Genomic DNA, 18,509 nt, shown 5'->3' with positions numbered 1-18,509 from the left:
TACACGTATGAGACCAAGAATGCTCGCCCATTCAAGGCGGTCCTGAAAGGTCTCTCCAACGACTTGTCGGTGGATGAGATCAAAAACGAACTTAAGGTGTTGCTTGGCTTTGCCCCATCCCAAGTAATACCAATGAAGAAAAAATCAAACGGGAATATTTCTCGCTTTGGTTTGACTTCACAATTTTATCTGATTCATTTCAACAGAAATGAAATCAACAATTTGAAACTTTTGGACAAAGTACAGTTTTTGTTCCATGTACGGGTAAAGTGGGAGCATTTTAAGAAACATGGCGGTAATGGCCAGAATCTGACCCAGTGCCGGCGTTGCCAGGCATTCGGTCACGGTACTGATCATTGCGCCATGGTTCCAAAATGCATGGTTTGCGGGGATTCTTCTCACGACAAGGACAATTGTCCCGTGAAAGAAGTCACCCAATTTAAATGTGCAAATTGTGGTGGAAATCACAAATCAAATTTCTGGGATTGCCCCATCAGAAAAAGGTTTTGGATTCTCGTGCTAAGCATCAGCCGAAATCCAAACCGAAATTTTCTCAAAGTCAGGTTGTACCTGCATCTTTAAATCAAACGTTCGTGCTGTCTCACTCGAACAATGCTAGAAATACCCCTACCGTGGAAAAGTTAGGTAACAACAATGGCATTTCTTATGCTAACGTCGTTTCGGGTTCGGGTCCATCCACGAATTTTAAATCCTCTACCAATCTTTCTGAAATTGGGCAGGTACCTCAAATCTCATTTGAAAATTTTTCTGCTGGCAACGCTTTGGGATCTTCTGATCTCGGCGATGTTACGTTTGACAAAATGACTTTTTTGCAAAACTCACTGTTTGGTTTGATTCAAACAATCCATGATGGAAGCTATCCAGATTGGATTAAAATTTGCGAATGATGTTGTTCTTACCCTGAAGTTTAATCATGGATCTAAGTAATTCCATCAATATTATGAATTTTAATGCTCGCTCTTTAAAAGCGAAAGAAAATGAATTTTTCAACTTTTTACGAGTTCATAACGTGCATGTTGCTGTTATAACCGAAACATTTTTAAAAACTGGCACTTATTTGAAAAGTGATCCAGATTATAAAGTTATAACTAATAACCGAATGAATCGAAATGGCGGTGGAGTTGCAATAGTTATCCACCGTAGTATGACTTATAGCACGTTACGTGACTTTAAGTTAAAAGTTATTGAAAGTTTGGGCATTGAACTTGAAACTTCTTTTGGGAAAATTATGATTGCAGCTGCATATTTGCCATTCCAATGCACTGGGGAAAATAAAAATTATTTCAAAGGGGATTTGAATAAACTTACTCGGCATAGATCTCGATTTTTGATCATCGGTGATTTTAATGCCAAACACCAATCTTGGAATAATTCAAAAGTAAATTCCAATGGTAAAATTCTATTCAGAGATTGCACTTCTGGTCTTTATTCGGTTTTATACCCGAATGGGCCAACTTGCTTTTCTTCTGTTAGAAATCCATCAACAATTGATTTGGTTTTGACAAATCAAAGTCAGTATTGTGGTCCTTTAGTGACTCATGCTGATTTTGATTCTGATCACCTTCCAGTAACTTTTTCACTTTCTCATGAAGCAGTTACCAGACCCAATAGTTCTGTGTTTAATTACCACAAAGCTAATTGGGACAGGTATCAGCATCATATTGAGAATAATTTAAATCATGATTTTGTTTTAGAAACCAAAGCTGATATTGATTCAGCCTTGGAATCTTTAACTAATGCAATTTTGGATGCTAGGAATATTGCTATTCCTAAAGTCCAAGTCAAATTTGATTCTCCCATTATTGATGACGATCTTCAGCTTTTGATTCGTCTAAAAATGTTCGCCGAAGACAGTATCAACGTTCTCGTGATCCTGCACTGAAGCGAATTCAAAAGATTTGCAAAAGGTTATTGACCACAGATTCACTCTCCTGCGAAATGAAAAGTTCGCAAGAGATGTCGAACAAATTAAACCTTATTCCAAACCTTTTGGAAACTTTCAAAGGTTCTTAAGAAACCTCAAAACCCATCCCTTCTTTAAAAGATGGTGATAATATTCTATTAACTAATGGGGAAAAAGCTCAAAAACTTGCTCAGCAGTTTGAGAGTGCTCATAATTTCAACTTGAATGTTTTGAGTCCTATTGAAAATCAAATTTCAATAGAATTTCAGAATATTGTTGAACAAGAATTTTCATCAGATGAAGTTTTTAATACGGATCTGAATGAAATAAAATCTATTATCAAAAATTTAAAAATATGAAAGCCCCTGGTGAGGATGGCATTTTTACATTTTAATTAAAAATTACCAGAAGCAACTTTAAGTAGCTTGGTCAAAATTTTCAACAAATGTTTTGATTTGGCATATTTTCCCAGTAGTTGGAAAAATGCCAAAGTAATTCCGATTTTGAAACCGGATAAAAATCCTGCTGAAGCCTCAAGCTATCGGCCCATTAGTTTGCTTTCATCTATTAGTAAATTATTCGAAAGAATAATTCTTAATAGAATGATGACGCACATTAATGAAAATTCAATTTTCGCTGATGAGCAGTTTGGATTTCGCCTTGGGCATTCAACTACTCATCAGTTGTTGAGAGTTTCAAATTTAATTCGAAGCAACAAATCTGAGGGCTATTCTACTGGCGCTGCTCTTCTAGACATAGAAAAAGCATTTGACAGTGTTTGGCATAAAGGTTTGATTGCGAAATTGAAAAGGTTTAATTTTCCGATTTATATCGTGAAAATTATTCAAAATTATTTGACGGATCGTACTCTGCAGGTATGTTATCAGAATAGCAAATCTGATCAACTACCTGTACGTGCTGGCGTCCCTCAAGGAAGCATTTTGGGTCCAATTTTATACAATATTTTTACTTCTGACTTGCCTGATTTGCCCCCAGGATGTCAGAAATCACTTTTTGCTGATGACACAAGCATCTCCGCCAAAGGCAGAAGCCTTCGTGTCATCACAAGAAGATTACAAAAAGCTTGGATATTTTCAATTCTTATTTGAAAGAATGGAAAATTACTCCAAATGCTGCAAAACTCAACTTATTATTTTCCCTCACAAACCAAGGGCTGATTTTCTTAAACCAAAAAGTCATCACATTATAAAGATGAATGAGGTAAATTTAAAGTGGGAGGATCAAGTGAAATATCTTGGACTTGGTTTTGACAAAAACCTTACTTACAAGGATCACATTGAAAGTATCCAGGTTAAATGTAACAAATATATTAAATGTTTGTATCCACTTATAAACAGGAATTCTAGACTTTGTCTCAAGAATAAACTGTTAATTTATAAACAAATTTTCAGACCTGCCATGCTTTATGCTGTGCCGATCTGGACAAGCTGTTGCTTAACCAGGAAGAAAAAACTTCAGAGGATTCAGAACAAAATTCTGAAAATGATTCTGAAACTTCCTCCCTGGTTCAGCACCAGTGAACTTCATCAATTAGCCGAAGTTGACACTTTGGATGTTATGTCCAATAAGATAATTGATGCATTTCGACAAAAATCATTGCAGTCTTCAGCTGCATTGATCCGCTCTTTATATAGTTTATAAGTTAGTTTTAAGGTATCCCTTTTCCCTTTTGTACATGTAGGACCTCCTACATTTGAAATCACTGAATAGCGAAAGCTACAATATTTCATGAATAAATGAAAGTTGCTAGTATTTAAAATTGAGGTGAAAAGTCATCGTTTGTGATTGGACACTCAATAATATTTTAACTGAATGAATGTACATGGAAAAGAAATTTGAATAAATATAATTTAAAAAAAAAAAAAGCTTGCAAAAATATTGTATTGCCACCGCTTAAAAAAAGGTTTCTCTGTATAGCCACCGAAAGTTTGATTTTAGCGAAATATTTGCAATTTTTGATTTTTAAGTGTTTTTTGAGAGTTTTTTGAGTGATCAGTTCTAATTTTTTTAAAGGTTCAGAAAATTTGCTATAAAATTGTCTCAGAGACATTGAAGATTGGACCTCTGGTTGCTGAGATTCAGCGGCTTAAAGAAATAGAAACAGGAAAATTGAAGCCCACCATTTTCTAATGTCTCAGCAACTAATGGTCCGATTTTCAATGTTAAAGCACACAGCAAAAAATCCGATGGTAAAATCGCATTCAAAAGCATGCACATCACCTTTGTGAGAAAAAGCATGTAATATTGTATGAAAAACGTGTACACAAAAAGCATGTACCGAAGAAAAAAATCAGGTCTGCTCACCCCAAATATAATATCAATCCGGCGAGAGTTATATTCAGATTACCAAGTCCGCGCCCCAACCCACTCGGCTATTTCGCCGCTATGAAAATAGTTGGATCTTCACCGATGTAGCTGTAGGTTCTCAATACATCGTATGCAGTTAAAACAGTATACGACGTACGGTAAACCTTCTATCAAATTGGCATTGATCCATTATTTTCAAAGTGGCGAGATAGCCGAGTGGGTTGGGGCGCGGACTCGGTAATCTGAATATGACTCTCGCCGGATTGATGTTATTTTTAGGGTGAGCAGACCTGATTTTTTTTTCTTCGGTACATGCTTTTTGTGCACACGTTTTCTCATACAATAGTACATGCTTTTTCTCACAAAGGTGATGTGCATGCTTTTGCATGCGATTTTACACAGAATTTTTTTGCTGTGCATGAAACATTCGTGAAATTTGCATGAAACATTCGTGAAATATTTTGATTTTTTTTATCAAGACTAGCATTTTAAATGGGCGTAATGTTCAATGTTTGGCCCTTTTAAAATGTTAGTCTTGATTTAAAAATATTTTTTTCAAAAGTTTCGGAAAATTGTACGAATGTTTCATGTTTTAACATTGAAAATCGGACCATTAGTTGCTGAGATATCGACATTAGAAAATGGTGGGCTGTTTGGGTGAGGCTTCGAAAACTTCAATTTTACTGTTTCTGTTTCTTTTAGCCGCTGTATCTCAGCAACCAGAGGTCCAATCTTCAATGTCGCTTAGACAATTTTATAGCAAATTTTCTGAACTTTTCAAAAAAAAATATTTTTAGAGCTGGTCACTCATGGTCACTATTTAAAAAAAAAAACTGCAAATAGTTCGCTGAAATCAAACTTTTGGTGGCTTTATCTTGAAAACAGAGCCTTTTATCAAAAAAGCTGTAAAGTACTTTTCGATTGGAAATTCAATTATACATATTTTTTTTGGCATGAAATATGAAATATCCTAAGATCACTATTTTATTCAAAAATTCATAACTCGGCGGCAGATTTTTTACCATGTTTCTCTATACCTCAAAAGTTACGGATTTTTATTTCCTAAAACATATAAAAAATACGTATTTCGGGAAATTGAGTTTGTGTGAAAAAAAGTTGATTAAAAAATCTGCAATTTTTTTCCGTGTACCTATTTTTTTCTCAATAGTCCTCAACAATACCTACAACTTTGCCGAAGACACCAAATTGATCAGAAAATTCACTCCAAAGTTACAGCTGTTTGAATATTTACGTACCATTTTTGTATGGACAGCAGCCAAAATTTTATGGAGACTTGTATGGGTGACACAAAATAGCTTCTTTGATTATAGGGAAGGCCCCCACAAAGTTTGAGCCAAATCAAAAAAATACAAGTAAAATCTATTTCCGGTTTTGGCAGAAAATTGCTCATTTATGGTGCATACATTGTTAATAAAAAATATCTAAAAATAAAAATCGTCCGCCATGTAAGCGACGATATAAAATTATTGGATTTTTCTTTACTAAAACAAATAGAAACATTAACAAAAACACGAACTGGTTAAAGTTTATCAACACACTCCAGTGTTCATATGCCAAATTCCGCACTCTCGTCATCGATTTCGGGAATGTTCACTCTCCAACTCGTCGTCCTTGATAACGCCAGGCATCGATTTATAACTAAAATATATTTTTCTTTCTCCTTACAACGAAGCATTAAATTATCTCCTATACATAATACAAACGAGCATTACGCATTTACTCCTGCCTACATCTTCATTTCTTATCCTCAGTTACACATCAATTTGCTGCTGCTTCTGCTTTTTTATTCTTCTCACAAAGAGTCTCACAAAGTCACAGGAAAAAAAAACATTAATTCAAAGAGCTCTTACAGTCTAACGCATTGTGTTTTGCATTCGTCGTCGGCATCTCTACTGTTACTCTTTTTCAACTTTTTTAAAAATAGTAAATATCTAAACTTAAAAGTAACCGAAGTAATGTAAAAAAAGATGTGTGTGAAAAGTGGTGGTGGGTGTGGTTAAAATTTAGAGAAAGAGATAAAGAAAGAGGAGAGTAAGTCAGTCACACACACGCTCACACTGTGTTAGAGAGAGAGAGATAGAGGTGGAAAGAGCAACAGCACTGTCCTATGTGTGTGTGCGATCTTTCTATTGTTTGTTTGTTCGTATGGTTTGATTAGAGAGTTTTTTTCAGAAGTGATTGGGAGTGTGGTTGATCCCCGACTCCGACTTGTGATGTAAAAGTATTTTGTTTTTGTTTTCGAGTGAGGTTAACTTTAATTCTTAAAGAAGGGAAGACGCGTTTTTTTTTGAGTAAAATTTTGCTTTCGAGTCGGATTAGATTTTTGCTTTGTTTTGTGTAAGTGTGTGAAAAACGAAAATTTAAGCGAGAGCACAAAGGCGCACTGAGAGATTGAGGAGATTGGTTAAGTTTGTTTGTGTGTTGTGAGTTGTTGTGTGCGCATAAGGCTGAAAACAGCCCATTCGAATTGCATTCATATTTAAATGTTAAACGTTCATATCTCGCATCATCATGATCTCTCACGATCTCACTGAATTTCGAATGTGTAATGTGTGTAGGTGTGTGTGTGTGTAAAGGATGAGTTACAAAACAAAACAAAAAAGGACTAAATCGCGTTCGTAGGTAAGAATATGGTCGTCCACGAGGGTTGGACAAAACTTGACTCAAAACTGGCCTCGCGGCGGAGGAGAGGTCAAACACTTAATAGTTGTACGGTCCGTACTGCGATCCGTGATAGTATGGCTGCGGGTAGAGCTGAGGTTGGGGAAAACCACCGTAGGGGTAGGGGGGCTGCTTTTGAGGATACACTGAAACCGGAGACAGAAGGTTAGCGATGTGCGAGAGGGGATAGCTGATAGCCGTAGCAGTAGTGGTGCTCTCGGAAACCCCGGAACCACCGGCCCCGATCATTGGGTACTTACCGGGCATCAGGTATTGCAGGTTCAGCTGTTCCTCCTTTTCGCGTTCGCCCCGCAGGCAGACGGCCGCTCCGGACAGTAGAATCGACGCCAGCAGCGAGGACGCCACGCCGGCCCAGGCCACGATATACGACCAGTCGTACGAGATGCGGGTGTTGTCACGGAGAACCTGAATGCGGTAAATTACATACAGTTATTATCATGATTGCTAGTTTCTCATATTTTTTCTAAAAGTTTATTAAAAAAAATAGTGATGTTCCAAACTTTGAATTTAACCGAAGAGGAAGGAAGACAGAATTAGCCACCTTAGTAAAATGATCTGAAATTGTGATAGGCTTCTTTAGCTATTTAATATTCCTTTCAATTTGATACATTCTTGTTAAAAAAAAAAACTTAAAATCTGTTTCGTTCAAGAGTGATGACTCAAAAGACTTTTTCAACAAATTTTAAACACTGTTTAATCACTCTGGAAAAATAATTTGAATAAGAGAAAAAAGAATGAATGTAATGAAATAAAACAAAGTTTTACAAACGAGCATCATTACAACTGAAAAATGGTTTGACAAATTTAGCGGAAAATAAAGCGTTGACACAATCAATCGGTTCCAAATCTGGGGCCTAAATGCAACCGGGGTTTAGGGGCCTAAATGCAACCACAAAAACTATGTTCCGAAAAATCGACCATCTCGAGCCATCTTAATAACCATATTCAGCATGTTTGAGCTCGTTTAATAGTATTTTGAAATTTCATGAAATTCCCAAAACTTGAAACAAACTAGGTTCTTTTCCTGTCATTCTCCCATTACGAAAATGCCTACTACGACATGACGAAAATTCTCTACTACGAATAAAAGTTTCGAAAAGTGATACTTTTTGATACAAGTGCTGAAAAGTTCTTCTTTTCAGTACTGAAATGGGTGCTAAAAAGTCGAACTTTTTAGCACTTGTATTGAAAATTTATACTTGTCAATATTGTTTTGATTTTGTCAGTGAATTGACTAAACAAATTGACTTAAAATTATATTCAAAAGGTGTTTTTCGGAATTTAAAAAAAAAATGTTGTATGGAGGAACTTGTTGCAAAACTTGTTTTTCTCAGCATTCGTTGTATTTTTCTAACTCGGTAAACCTCGATAAAAGTAAAAGTAAAAGTACGACTCGTGCTGAAAAAATCATCTTTTTGCAACTTGTTGCTTAAACTACGAAATCCAAACAAAAATTATTTTCGTCGATGCTTAAATATTTTGAAAACAAATGTTTGCAAAGCAACTGGACAGGTGTATAATGCATTTTAAAACATTTTCTACATTGTTTACCATGACTCGTAATTTTTTTAATTTTTTTATATTTTTGTGATTGTTTGCCTCCTCGATTAGGCACACTTTGAAAATATTTGCATCGACCTAGAGCGTCCAATTTCCCGTCCCGGGAAAAAAGTTCCCGGAAATTCCCGGGATTTCCCGAAAAAAAATATTTCCCGTTTCCCGGGAAATTTGTAAATTTTCCGGGAATTCCCGAAATAAAAGCAGAAGTATACATTTTCCTACCTTTTTGGCACCAATGTTTTGAAATTAAACAAAAAATAATAATTGGAGAACCTGATTTGATTTCATTTATTTCCATCTATTGTTCATATGAGCAATTCTCTACGAAATCTGTCTTTTTTCTTAAATTTTAATTTTTGTATTTTTTAATCCGACTGAAACTTTTTTGGTGCCTTCGGTATGCCCAAAGAAGCCATTTTGCATCATTAGTTGGTCCATATAATTTTCCATACAAATTTGGCAGCTGGCCATACAAAAATGATGCATGAAAATTCAAAAATCTTTATATTTTGAAGGAATTTTTTGATGATTTGGTGTCTTCGGCAAAGTTGAAGGTATGGATATGGACTACACTGAAAAAAAAAAATGATGCACGGTAAAAAAAAATTTGGTGATTTTTTATTTAACTTTTTGTCACTAAAACTTGATGATTTGCAAAAAAAACACCATTTTTATTTTTTTATTTTTTGATATGTTTTAGAGGACATCAGTTGGCATTTTCAGAAATTTCCAGATTGAGCAAAAAATCTTTGAGCGAGTTATGAATTTTTGAATCAATACTGATTTTTAAAAAAAATCGTAACATTAACATTTCAAAAGGGCGTAATATTGAATGTTTGGCCCTTTTGAAATGTTAGTCTTGGTTTAAAAAATTTGAAAATATTTTTTTCGAAAAGATCGAAAAATTTCACGAATGTTTCATATTTTAACATTGAAAATTGGACCATTAGTTGCTGAGATATCGACATTAGAAAATGGTGTGTTGTTTGGGTAGGACTTAGAAAACATCAATTTTCCTGTTTTTAAACCTTTGCATGGCAATATCTCAGCAACTAAGGGTCGTATCAACAAAGTTCAAAAATGCAAAATATAGAGAATTTTCTCAGCTCTTCAAAAATATTTTTTTCAAAGGTGGGCAAACATGTGCACTAATTTTAAAAAATGAAAAATTGCGACTATTTTCAAAAAAGTCACCATAAAATGGATTTAACTTGAAAACGGTGCACTTTATCAAAATTTCACTAAAGTACTTTTCGATTGCAAATTTGATTTTACATAGAAAAATGAAGTTGAAAAATTGTTGCAACCAATTTTTCGATTTTTTGAAAAAATCAGTATTGATTCAAAAATTTATAACTCGCTCAAAGATTTTTAGCACAACCTTGAAATTTCTGAAAAGTTGGCTTTTGGTGTCCTCTAAAAAATATCAAAAAATAAAAAAAAATAAAAATAGTGTTTTTTTTTACAAATCGAGTTTTAGTGATAAAAAGTTAAATAAAAAATCACCAAAATTTTTTTTACCGTGTATCATTTTTTTTCGGTGTCGTCCATATCCATATCTACAACTTTGCCAAAGACACCAAATCGATCAAAAATTTCCTTCAAAAGATACAGATTTTTGAATTTTCATACATCATTTTTGTATGGCCAGCTGCCAAATTTGTATGGAAAATTATATGGACAAACTAATGATGCAAAATGGCTTCTTTGGGCATACCGAAGGCACCAAAAAAGTTTCAGTTGGATTAAAAAATACAAAAAAAAACGAATGACCGAAATCTGAGAGTACTGCTCCTATTGAACTAATCAGCTTGTCTGTAAATTTCATGTCAAGGTTTAATTCAGATTATATTTATTTATGAAGAGAAATTTAAAAGCAATTTTATGGTTGTGGAGCATAGATTTTCACTATACAAACACTTTGATTTAAAAAAATTCTTCTCAACAAAAATACTAATAATATTTTCTTTCATTTGGGACGATTTGAAAGGTTTAATAATTAGAAAGTTTATAAATTTTCTCAAAGTTGCATGATTTTTAACAAGCAGTCAAGCCATTAATTGATCTTCACACTCATTTTGACCATTAAAGTTGCTGTTCTATACAATTTCTTTGCAAAAGATTAATCAGAAACAGGATTAGAATAATTTTCGTTAAATTTCAAATTTCCCGGGAATTCCCGGGATTTCCCGAGAAATTAGTTGAAAATTTCCCGTTTCCCGGGAATTTTGTAACCCCGGGAAATTGGACCCTCTACATCGACCGATTTTTCGAAAAAATGCCAAACTTTTAAGGTCTGTACCGAGCTCCCGAGTGCTCCAAACTTCAATGTTATATACCGTAAAACGGAGTGACTTTGATAGCCGGGGTGACTTTGATAGGTTTGCGATTTTCCGCTAAATGAAGAGTACAATTAAAATACTTACGGAATGGTTTAGAATCATACTGACCGTGGTAGAGAAGTGTTCAAAGTACCTTAAGAAGGACTTTTCATAAAAATTTTAAGAGTTCAAAAAGTTAGTTAACTAAAGATAAGAAAATGTCGATGAAAGTCATTATTTAAAACTTCTCACAGTGTCATGCTTTTCTCAATGAACATGATTTTGAATCGGAAAACGGAATGCATTTTCGGATTCTTTAAACAATTTTCCACTAGGAGAAGGTTAAATAAGCTTGTAAATAATAAATAATATGTGTTTCTGAAACACAATTCAAAAAATCTCCAAATTTATAAGCAATTTCCAATGAACACATTAAATGTAAAATGTGAAAACTTGTGATTCGTACTTCGAATTCAGTATAAAATGCAATATAAATAGATAATTTTATAAACAAAACTAGTTTTAACAAATTTCAAACTTTTTAACAATTTTACCTAAAGTTTATAGTACATTTAACGTACAAGTCAAGTACAAAGTCACCCCGGAATTTAAACTACGAATTTTTACCGTAACTATTTTTCTAAGCGCTTTTGAAAAAAAAAAATCCAAAATAGTGCATGTATTTTGTGTAACCTACCCCAGTGCATGTTTTAAAAATAATAATCTTGAGGAAAACCTTACCTGTTGGAAAATATTCCAAAAACAAATTGAAATCCTATCAAAGTCACCCCGGTTTTCGGTGCACCAAAAGATGCGCAAGGATCTGGCCTTCTCGCCAGTAATGTTGAAATTAAACGCATCAGTGGCCAAAAGTGATTCAAAAATGGTCTTTTGTCTCACAAGGCTAAGGGATCAAATCCCGGACAGTTCCCTTGACATTTGGATTTTTAACTCTGAATATGAATCAAAAACGACTGAGAATCACTTTCCACTTCCATACAAACACGATTTAATTTGTAGGGAAAAAAAGTTCGAAACTCAATAGTCAGAATCTCGAAAGGCCGAAATTAAAAAAAAAACGGAAATACTGTAACTATGCGTTGAGAAGAATACAATCAACTAAAGCACTTCAAAAGTAGGAGTACCCTTTCTCGGTCTACTATCATCTTATCAGAATGATGAAGAACAGGTTTTATAAAGTGTTTTTAACTATTTCAAAGTAATAACTAAAGTGAATAAGTAACTCTCTATTGTTGATTGTTACTCAACTATGTTTTATAAAAAATAATAATAGCACATCGTGCCTGAAAACAGTTTGCCTTGTGAGATTTGGCTTTTTGTGCATTCGGGCTTTTGGGATTAGGCCCTATGAGAATTCTGCCTTTAGTATAACTTGGCTTTTGAATTTCGGCCTTCAATTTGTTTTACCCCAGATAAACTATATCAACTTAAATCCAAGTCTAATGAATTGGAAAAGCAAAATTTGACAATTTGCTTGTAAACTAAGATTTTTACGTACAATTTTGTGCATCATCTTCCAGATTAATTTGAGACATTTTTTGAAGGGCTGCAGACGAAACCGACATATTTCAGAAAAAAAACTTACCGTGGTCCAGCTCTGGAAGAAGTCTTCACCGACGACCTTCTCCTTCTCGAAGAACTCAACCGTGTGCCAGAGTCCCATGGCACCGGCCGCCAGCAGGCACGCCGTCAGCATCAGTATCGCGGTGGCCGTAATGGCACCGGCCGATCGCTTCCAGCATCCGGACAGGCCGGTCCAGAAGGCGCAGAAGATGGCAACGAAACTAAAATAAGTCAAGGAGAAATTGGTGATTATCCGTTGGGAGTGACGTCATGGGGATCATACCTTAGCACGAAAGCGGCAATGACGGAACGGGCCAAATGCAGGCGAGCCATGATGTCCTCGTTGAACGAGGGCGAAGATTTATCCTCCTCGGTTTGCGGGAAGTAGTCAATGTTGGAGCAGTGGGTCTCCACCGGAGATAGGTAGATTTGCACTGAAAAGAGAGGGAGGAACACGTGTTCTACTAAGGTTTTAGAGCAGAAAAAAACGATGCTTGAAAAAAATCATGACTCGTTCTGTATATCTGTTATAAAAACAACAATCTGAAGGTATTGCATTTCAGCAAGAATCATTCAACAAAGACGAATACAAATCGGCTTAATTAGAGGAAATTCAGCACCACAATACCGTAAAAAGCTGATTGGTTTCACTTTTCCGCTTTCATCTCAAATTCTTCAATTCAGTTCAAACCTCTGAAAAAGAAGCAAAATTCGAATGATCAGTTTAATTCTCGACTCAAAACAGGAATTGAACGAAACCTGATACAAAGCAGAGCAAACAATCAATTTTTACTTTCGTTGCAGGAGGTTGCTCATAAAAAAAGCTAAAAACATGCAAACAATGCCCAAAGCTGAAGAATATAGTGAGAGATCAAAAAGCCCTCAAAGAGATGCTGAGAATGCTGCCACAAAAAAAAAAATCTGACGAAACAGAATCGTACAGTCATGTCAGTCATGCGAAACTGTTTTGAAGTTGCAAACAAAGCTTTAATCTGTAGTGATATCACCAATACTGCTTTTATCGTATGTTTTGGTCAAATACATGTGCAATCTGTCATTAATTTTTATGGCAAACCGCCATTATGGTCAAATTGTCAACATTGTAACACCGAGTTTTCCCAATCAAGAGGGATCTCGTGGCTGACGCCATTATGGCTCTTTGTTTGACAAATAACACGCAAATTCAAAACTAAACAAAAACATGCAATTATGGGTTGCTTTTGTTTTTTTTTGGTCATTATTGTCGTCATCGATCGAAATAATAAAATTACGTCATGTGGTTCCACATAACCGCAAAGTGACATAAAGCTGTGAAATTACCCCCAACCCAGCCCACCCCGCGTGAGTTTATTTGTGATATTTTGTTTTACGAGCTAGAGAGCACCAATTTGAAACTCACCCAAAATTGCAAGCAAGAAAACGAAAAGTACAATCATAAAGTAATCAACATTCGCAGCCTAACAAGCTCCGCCCGGCTTCCTATTAGGTAACTTTCCTTCTATCTCTCACTCGCGACCAAATGAGATGTTCGTTCATGTGTGGGAGGAGGGGATTTCAGTTTCAGTAAAGTAATAAAATATTTACCTCACAAAATGAAGATTGCGATCAGCTTCTGGCAACGATAGGCAATGGTAGAGCAATGTGCGATGTACACGGAGAAAAAAAGAGTTCCCAAAATCGTGAACAAGCGTGCATGAAAATGAACACTTTGTTCGAGGTTCCCATTTTCATGAACGCTTGTTCACGATTTTGGAAACTCTTTTTTCTCCGTGTACAATGCGGGAAAAGTCTTGCATGCAATCTTGAATAATGTTCTATGCGATAACTTTTGTTGAAAAGAGACTTCTTTAAAATTTGTGGACATCGTTCATGGATGGACTAAAAGTTTCTTAAAACAAAACAGATAGTCTAGCATAGCATAGCACGACACTGTAGGAGGTGCAGCAATGGTATTTTTAAAATTCTTAGACAATTTGATTGGTTCCCCGTTACAAACAAAAAATATCTAAGAACGTTAATTTCCACACTGTGCTCCAAGGCTATGCCCAAACAGTCTCGTGGGAATTTTGTCAACAGTCAACATATCTATCAGTTCTAGGAGTTGGTAAGCTTCATTTGACAGTTCGACGCCAACATTTCAAAAAGCATCATGTACAAACCATGCGTTTTGAGAAAACCGCATTTGAATGTTGAGCATCCATTTTCAATTCCCATTTTAATATAAAAGTAAAATAAGATGTTCTAATGATAACAAACGATGAAAAACGTTGCTTTTATTGATACTTGATCATCCAAATTCAATAGAACATCATTTCCGTAATTTTATTTGAGAAAAACAAACATAACCTTTTGAAATCACCAACGTCGATATCACCCTGCTGTCATTGACGGGGGCGCTTTGTTATGATTCGTTTTTCTTCGCCGAATGTATATGGCGCTTTGTTCATGATGCTTTTTTTTCAACACGAGGTTCATGTAGTCTTTTGTTTGACAGGTTGACAGGGCTATAAAAACAGGGATTGCTGATGGCAGAGATTTTGTTTATGTTACTTTATTTAAAATCATGATTAAACAGACTTTACTGAAGTAACTTTTGCTCATTTTTGGTGGAGAGGTAGCTTATTAGGAGTACTTTTAGAATATGCAATAACCCAGAAAGTGTCAAAATGTACATGATGCCTTTTGAAATGTTACCGTCGAGTTCTTCCCAGAACTAGTGAATACTTCGATTCGCTCATCTTTGTGCCCACCAAGTGGCGAAGTGTTTTGGAATCATTATTCACAATTCCGAAACAAGTTCAATCCACGTCCGGTCATTACCCGGCTTTTGGTGTTGTACATAGCCCGATAATGATGGGTGTTATGAGAGGGGTAACATGATGTGGTGCACCAAAGAGGTTTGAAATTGATCGCCGACCATTTTGAACACCACCGCCGATGGTTATCGTGCTATCCGTCGATCGAACGCGTCTCCTTATGGTTTGTGGTGAATTTGGGTACATGGAGAGCGAGGGAGGAGGCACTTTCTTCAATGGCGGCGCATTGCTCATAAATCAATTTCTTTTTCCTCAGTGCTCCCGTCAACAATCATTATCAATGATATGCAACCAACCAACTGTGCCAGGGCAAAGTTTTGAAAAAGCAACTCAGAAAAAAAACGAGTGGATTATTAAAACAAATTAAAATCTTTTTGCGCAGACTGCGCAGACACGCAAAGCATTCGCGCAGACTGAAAGCGTGACAGCGTGGTAAATAAATGAAAACAAAAACGTCAATAAAGACAACATCAATCAATCAAGGCCCGCCGCAGCGAGATAAAGTTTGCTTTTTGTTTTTACCCCGGGACCTCACCGCAGTGGTGAATTTCGCCGCCGGGGGCACACTTGTTTCGTAATCGGTGTAATTTTAAGTACAAGTGCCCCGCGGGGTCTCGATGGGGGAATCGGAAAATATGTTTTATTTTTTTCCCATCAGTCAGCGTGCTCCAGCGAGTGTAATGCACTTTCTCTTCGCCGATTTATAGGGTTCGGCCCAATCAGGCAGGCCCTGCGGGCCCAGTTATGCGACGTCGGTGGTGAATATTTTTGACGTTTCTCCAAAATGGGACTTGCGTTTCTTGGGAGTGAAAAACGGGGCCAAATCGTTTGTTTGAGGGAGAAAAACCAACAAAGGTTATAATTTTAAATTTAATTGATTCGCCCGACCTTCCGTGTGTTTGTTGGAAGTTTCCGGCTTCGAGGGTGACTCGAATTCATAAGCAGGTATCACTGTGGGAAACTTCAGCAGCATCCCACTAAGACTCGGTTGCGTGCACCGGCCTTTCGTTACCTGTCTCGACGGGTCCGGGTTTATTGTGTCGTGGTGAGACCAAATTTACGACGTCATTCAGCTGGGGTGTTTCCTAGAACCGTTCTTCTTCTTTCGAGTTCGGACGGTCTCAATTTCTCTCGCCACAGGAAATCTTTTACGATAATTGTGGATCCAGTGTCTTGCGAACCTTCGTGGTGAACGGACACTAGAGCTGCGGTATTTTTTACTACCTAACTGCCGTTTTACGGCGATATGATGTATACGCCATTGAGGTGATTTTGCTGTAGACACGATTTTCTGTTTTTGTTCATTTTTTCTATTTAAAATGACTAATTTAAGGTCTGCTCTGTAGAAACTGTTAAAAAGTACAATAAAAATGTGGCCCCTACAAAATTTCTTGTTTTTTCCTATTCTCTACGATTTTAAACCACAAACATCATTTGGCCGAAAAAATAGCAATAAAAAATCACTACTTTTCCTGCCCAATGATGTATGTATACATTGCTCGATCAAAGCTGGCTTTATTATTTGTGCCAGTTATTTTGATAGCTGTGCGGATCCCGTAATGCATTGTCCACGTGGATACTTTAAGGGGGGGAGGGTATTAGGGAGCGTTCTTTTATTACGTAACGCAGTTGGGGGAGGGGGAGGTTCGGAGGCCGTGTTACGCTCCATACAAAATTTAAAAAATTTGTATGGAAATTTTGTTACGAGGGGGGGGGGTCTAAAATCCGATTTTTTGCGTTACGTAATAAAAGAACGTTCCCTTAGCGATTGTCTACGCTCCATAAACACATGTTTTGCATGAACAATTGTCCGCAAGAGAGGTGGGTGGGTCTAGAATTTTCAAAAAAGTGTCTACGTGGATGTGGATAAGGTGTCATCCATTAAGTACGTAACATTAAAATCAGCCAAAATTTACTCCACCCCCTTTGTCACGATTTCCCTATGCTTTTAACACACAACGTCACGCTTGCTCAAAACCCCCCTCTTCCCTCAGAACGTGACGTACTTTATGGATGACGCCTAATGGACGTCCCCTTAAGAATCAAATCGAAATAATGTCATAAAATATTGCCCAGTCTTGATTTGGTCCCAAAACCTCAAATCAACATTCAAACAGTATTGAATTTGACTTCTATCAATTCTCAATGTATACATACATCATGATGAGTAAAATTGGCGTATACATCATAGTTTGTTTGCTTAATAAAATGGGCCCCAGAGCAGTTTTTTGAAAAAATCTTTCGTCAGGAGGTAGCTTTTAAGATTCTTTATCAGACTGTGCAATAAAATTGAAAATGTCCAAAATGGCGTATACATCATATCGCCGTAAAACGGCAGCTAAGCTCAGAGTTATTTCAAAACAAAATTCACAGTCTTTTTAAAGACTACCTGAGTTATTTTCCAAAATTCTAAACAGTCTTTTCAAGACTAACCCCACCTGAAATTTTGTTGTATTTTACAAACGAAGCCATCTTTTTAAGAGAACTTTGCTTGCAAAATGCGTCAAAACAAAGGTAAACGCAAATCTTCTGAAGATTTGGTCGTTACGTCGGTGAAGCGTTTGAACGCTAAACCGGCTAACGGAAACAGAAAAAGAAAACAGCCTCTTCTGAGGTCTGATTCTGATTCTGAATGTGAGGTCAATCCTCCAATTCCATTGACAAACAGTTTCGGTGTTTTATCCGAAACTGATGACAAGGAACCTTCTCCTCGTACTGAGCCTTCTGCCGTCGAGAAACGAGTAAAGGCTCCGCCAATTGTAGTGACTTCCGTCTCCGATTTGGCCAGTTTTCGAACGCAACTGAAGAATTGCAAGGAAACTTGCAATTTGAAAGTTTCGTTCCAGCTTGGTCGAAGAGGAAAATGTCGCTTGTTGACGGAATCTTTACAAGATCACCAAACTTTTGTTGGTTATTTGAAGAACCACAAACACAATTTCTACACGTATGAGACCAAGAATGCTCGGCCATTCAAGGCGGTCTTGAAAGGTCTCTCCAACGACTTGTCGGTGGATGAGATCAAAAACGAACTTAAGGTGTTGCTTGGCTTTGCCCCATCCCAAGTAATACCGATGAAGAAAAATCAAACGGGAATATTTCTCGCTTTGGTTTGACTTCACAATTTTATCTGATTCATTTCAACAGAAATGAAATCAACAATTTGAAACTTTTGGACAAAGTTCAGTTTTTGTTCCATGTACGGGTAAAGTGGGAGCATTTTAAGAAACATGGCGGTAATGGCCAGAATCTGACCCAGTGCCGGCGTTGCCAGGC

At 36.5% G+C, this 18,509-nt stretch overlaps 1 protein-coding gene across 1 annotated transcript in view; it reads right to left on the bottom strand.

Moving 5' to 3' along the window:
• Positions 1–5,900: 5,900 nt before the first annotated feature.
• The window catches only part of LOC6037468 (transmembrane protein 235), a 39,204-nt gene continuing 26,595 nt past the window's right edge, over positions 5,901–18,509 (bottom strand). The window contains exons 3-6 of the mRNA XM_038248079.1: positions 12,704–12,854; positions 12,443–12,641; positions 7,195–7,360; positions 5,901–7,080 (exon numbers count right to left, since the gene is read on the bottom strand). Of these exons, the coding sequence (XP_038104007.1) occupies positions 6,974–7,080; positions 7,195–7,360; positions 12,443–12,641; positions 12,704–12,854 (623 nt within the window). The 3' untranslated portion in view covers positions 5,901–6,973. The remainder of the gene's footprint in view (positions 7,081–7,194; positions 7,361–12,442; positions 12,642–12,703; positions 12,855–18,509) is intronic.

This window comes from Culex quinquefasciatus, chromosome 1, assembly GCF_015732765.1.
Source record: "Culex quinquefasciatus strain JHB chromosome 1, VPISU_Cqui_1.0_pri_paternal, whole genome shotgun sequence".
Classification (NCBI taxonomy): Eukaryota; Metazoa; Arthropoda; class Insecta; order Diptera; family Culicidae; genus Culex; species Culex quinquefasciatus.
Note: the sequence above shows the minus strand (reverse complement) of the source record. Positions and strands in the feature narration are given on the sequence as shown.